This window comes from Carlito syrichta, unplaced genomic scaffold (assembly GCF_000164805.1).
Source record: "Carlito syrichta isolate Samal-C Ts95f unplaced genomic scaffold, Tarsius_syrichta-2.0.1 Scaffold302430, whole genome shotgun sequence".
NCBI lineage: Eukaryota > Metazoa > Chordata > Mammalia > Primates > Tarsiidae > Carlito > Carlito syrichta.
This window is the reverse complement of record NW_007246526.1, coordinates 314,639-319,706: the sequence shown is the minus strand read 5'-3', so window position 1 is coordinate 319,706 and position 5,068 is coordinate 314,639. Positions and strand designations below refer to the sequence as shown.

The 5,068-nt window shown below is 38.7% G+C and overlaps 1 protein-coding gene across 1 annotated transcript in view; it reads left to right on the top strand.

Annotated features, from left to right (window-relative positions):
• Positions 1-470: 470 nt before the first annotated feature.
• The window catches only part of LOC103258981 (glutathione peroxidase 2-like), a 17,559-nt gene continuing 12,961 nt past the window's right edge, over positions 471-5,068 (top strand). Inside the window, exon 1 of the mRNA XM_021711645.1 lies at positions 471-535. Within this exon, the coding sequence (XP_021567320.1) occupies positions 471-535 (65 nt within the window). The remainder of the gene's footprint in view (positions 536-5,068) is intronic.

Below are 5,068 nucleotides of genomic sequence, written 5' to 3'. Positions count from 1 at the left end.
TTGAGCATCACAATGACCAACTCGGCAGGAAGACAACAGATTGGCACCTGAACTTTACAACATTCAAAAACCTGTTCCCCCACCCATCCAGTGACCTAGAATTTTAAGTGTATATGCTGCTTGAGTTTGGTCATGTAACTCTTTGTGTCTGAGTCTCTGATTCATCTCTGCATGCTGGAGATGCCTGGAAAGAGGATCTGGCTGGAGCATGTAAAGACTGTTAGAAAAGCTGTGTTCTACTGGCTCTCTTTTTCGTATCCACAGGTAACCCACAGGCAACTGTGAAGCCAGAACTACATTTTTGTATCAATAGTGCAGTGACAAAAGTACGGGGAAGAGAAACAGAGAGTGGGAGAGGATTCATTTTTAAATACCTACTCAAGGTACTTGTCCTTCTGTCTGCTTTCTCTGGCCCCACAGTGCTGATTTTTATTCAAGATGGGGAAGGGGCAGTGTACCACTATCTAATCATGGACCAGATTATAAAACGATTACGGCAACTAAAAAGAAGCAATGAATCCTGCCAGAGTGGAAGGTAATGAGCAGGGAAGAATGAACATGTGGTTGATTAAGGAAAGAGTAAATCTGGCTTAAGGAGAAGGTGGATTTGAGTCTGAGAGGGGCAAGAGTTATCTAGGCAGCCAAGGTAGACCACAGTCCAGGCAAGGCACAAAGCATGAACTATATGGAGATGTTTATCAAGCTCTGCTTGACCTCTTGTTCTGAGTAGGGAACTTCTACTGCACTCTTCAACGATATGTACCATGGCCTTTATCCTAGTGAATTGTAATTGCTATTTATTATCTAGCTTACTAATCTATCAGTTGACTGAGGCTTGATACATGCCAGTGCTTGTCCCTATCCTGGCTGAAAAGGCATCAGGTCTAAGTTTCTGTCAGCTTCTATTGCATTTAAGTCTTGTTTTTAAATCAGCGTGAGACAATTAAGTCATGTATAGTATATATTAGAAGCAGGCATTATTTTAGGACTATGGGATGGTTGTCATCTCAATTTAAAATGCACCCAGTCTTATTCTTAGGGCTTTATCTTGTCTGTTACTTCATTCTAAGTAAATCTCACTGGACATTCTTGTTTCATAACTTCTCTGGGGTGTGATTGTCTCCTTTATCCATCTCTATTACTGTCATCAAAATTTGATGTTGTGATGGATACTAAAGATTTACTAAGCAAGTAAACATAAGTATTTCAAATGCCTCAAGGGTTTATTGTTGGGGCAGAAAAAAATCAAGGCAGAATGAGATGTTAATAACATAAAACATAAATTAACTTAATTAGTTTTAAGGATTTTTCAAATGTATTCAGCGGCAGCAGAAAGTGAAATCAGGAAAGTCATACAGGGGAACAGGGCTGCTGGATCTTCATTGATAGAAAGTATAGTATAGTCTGACCAAGCAGGAATGGTTGCTACCCAGCAAAATAAAGGATTTGGTTAGTTTGAAAATGGTACTGATGAGACTTGCAGGACAAACTGTCTTCCAGTCAAATTCACCGCTTTTCTGATGGAACAAAACCAGGAAATTAAGGTAAGTATATTATTGTGTGAATTCAAAATCACTCAGAGTCATTATGCTTAATCAGAATTAGAAGGAAAAATTCAAAGGTGGGACAATGCATTTATAATGATTAATCTCAGAGTCATCATGTGCCAAGTCATCATGTGCTTACAGAGTTATCACTACCCTCCTAATTGGAACTCATAGTTTCATGAACTTTAGTGATGCAGAGATTTTTAAAAATAATTAAGTAAGTTGGGCTCGGTGGCTCAGCCTGTAATCCCGCGCCTTTGGGAGGCTGAGGTGAGTGGATTGCCTGAGCCCGTGGGTTCGAGACCCACCTGGGCAGCGAGACCTCATGTCTACAATAAATCTAAATATCAGCCGGGCGTGGTAGCACACGCCTGTAATTCCGGCTACTCGGAAGGCTGAGGTGGAAGGATCGCCGGAGCCCAGCAGGTCGAGGCTGCGGTGGCCGGGAGCGGCCACTGCACTCCAGCCTGGGCGACTGAGTAAGACTCCAACACACACACAAAAAAAAATTTAAAAAATTAAAATTAAAATTAAAAATAATTAAGTGACAATGTTAGCATTTTGGGACAAGATTCCAGTAGAGTGCAAAGAAAATCCAATCATCTTTGTCTAGAAGAAAGGAAAGCATACCAAGAAACAAGAAATAAAGGAAGCTGCATTTTAATTTGGAGAACATAAGCTGCAGTCTTTCTGAGCAGAAAGGCAAGGAGAAGAGAGTTTATTTGCCAGTTCTCTGTGGTGTCCACCCCGGATCAGAAACAAAAATAGACAAGTGGTATGAGTGTGGACCAACCCTCTCCACATAGGTGAAATGGCATGTTGAATAGGATATCCCACAGGGCTTGGGATGAGGATGGATTAGATTGTTCTGATCAAGTGTCGATTCACAGCATGATGTAAAGCTGAAAAACCCCTATGCCTAGAAAACACGATGAAAGAAAGGAGGAGGTTCTTCGAGTCAAGTGTGAAGAAGAGAGAACTTGGCAGCCATGCTACAGGTTGAATAGACTCATGGAGGCCTGAAGGAGGCCAGGAGGAGGAGGATTGAATGGGAACTGTAGTGAAGGTACAAATGGTGACTTAGAGATATCAGAAGATATTCAGGATCAGAAGAGCAATGACTCACATGTGCGCCCAAGGTCGAAGAGAAACATTAGCCTTTCATGGAAAAGTTTAGTATAAATGATTGTGCAATAAAGAGATGAGTGGCTCTTTCTTGTCCTATTTAGTTTCATGTGGTAGCAAAATGATTTAAGATATCATATAGCTGTGCCAAAAGCAAAATGCATTCTTTGGCTTTTAAAAGACGAAGTCTATATGCAATGTTCATGACCTTATGCTGATCATCTTCAACTGTATCATCCCTTGCTTGCCTGAAGTACATTTCTTTCTCTCTCAGCCTTCCTGAGAAGGGCTGCCATTGCTAAATGTCCACTGTAGCCTGTGCTGGCGACCTGGAAGACAGGCTGCTCTAATTTGGTTGATTTGATAGTTTGTGCCAATACATTTTTAAATTCTGCTCTGCAGGTGGTAAGGTTGTTTTATAACAAATTGCTGGCAAATTAGGGCATAAATGTTCTTTTTTTCACTTCTCCCTGACCTTGCTCGTTCTCTCCTCGCTAGTTCCCTGCCCCAGCAGCTGTCCCTCACTCCTTGGTTTACAGAATCTCCTCTGTGATCTACTTACCTGGCTTCCAGGACTGAGATCTCCATTTCTAACTTTCTTATTCTGATGTGTCTGACCTCTCTTACTTGACTTATTTTTTTGTTTCCTTATACCTAAAGTGGTAGTTCATTATTTTTATTATCTACAGCTTTTTACTCTTAGCCATGTAATTTTTTTCTCTGTGTAATGCAAATACACAATCATATGAGTCTTTATCCTGGTGATATCAAACTCTATATTTCAAATCCGGAAAATGCACTTACGTGCTCCCATAGGCACTTACTAAAATAGTGCTACATATTTGTATTTACTTTTCATTGTATGTAACAAAATTGAAATTTTCTAAAGTTTTTATGGGATGCAAGTCTGTATGGCATTCACAAAATATTGACTGATAAAAGCAAAGGGTAACATACATTTAAGCGTCCTCCAAGGCTTTCCAGCATACACATTATCTTAAAATAACAAAGCAAATAAACTCATAACTTCTATCATTACTCATATGCAACACCTCCAGTTTAGACAAAACTAATTGCCTCAATTTTTTGTATCTTTATAATTCTTTAATTTTGTAGGAGAAATGCACTCATAAGGACAGGAAAAATTTAAAGATTTTTATCTACTCATCAAGGCAGTTTGTTAAAAGATGTGGTGTTGGGAGCCGGCCTTGGAGGTCCACCTGATTGACAGGGTCCTGGTGGGTCGAAGACCCCGGGCCGCAGGGCGAGCCCAGGAAGCTGAGGCCCTTCTGTCTTCCACCTTTGCTGTATGATACAGCTGAAGAAATTCTGTGCAGTTGTGGAAGAAGAAAATGGAGTGTTTATGTGAAGTACTCACACCTCACCTGAGAATGTCATGGTTCATTTTTCCATTTTCCCACTATGCTGCTTGGCCTTTTCTAACATATGCAAGGGTTAAACTCTGAAGCACATTAAGAATGCTTTCTTTCACTTGGTTATAAGTTACTAGATATTGCTTGAGTAAAAATGATATAAGTATATTCACTCCTTATTTGATTTAGAATTATGCAGATTAGTGTTTAGACATAAGGTTTTATAGAAGCACAAGTTTATAGTAAGTTCATTATGAATTCATTATAAGTTCTAACACTTATCTAGGAGTTATGTAGGTGATTTATAACACTGTCTTCACAGACTTAGGATAAAGATTAATCGTTAAGGTTTTTACTTAATTCTATAGTTAAATTTTAAGTAAACATTTATAGAGTGGGTTTTCACTGAATTCATAATATACTACTTAGACACTTTTATGATAATTAACTAAATACAGAAAACAACCTTGGGGGCCTGGGAAATGTCATTAAAAGCTTCTTTTGAGTTTTCTTTAGAAATAAACACTGCAGGATAAGAGAAAAATAATGAAGACACCTGGACCAGAAAGGTGATTACAAAGCTTTGAAGGGCGTAAGAGCCCAAAAGAGAAAAACAGCTACATGAAGAGCTGTGCACCTGGGAACTTTCTTGAAGCACTTCAAGGACTGTGATTTGGGACTCTTTTGAAGAGAGTTGCTGGCAGTGCATTCTAGACATGATAATTGTTTTATTCATGTATTAATCGTAATTGGTAAATGTAATATCATACAAGTTTACATGATCAATATACATTTGTATGAGGGTTGACAAAAATTATTAGGCTCTGGTTATGTTTAACAAGGTTTTTACTTTGAGTCATTAATTAAGTTTTAATGCTATAGTTTAGTGTTTTATAGCTACTTTGAAGATTGTTTTAAGTTCATAAGTTTAAGTTCACACAATGATAAAATTGGTGCCTCAAAGATAATAATAATTGCTCAAGTGCCTATCTTAAGACAAAGATGTTTTCCAGGAGGTTGCCA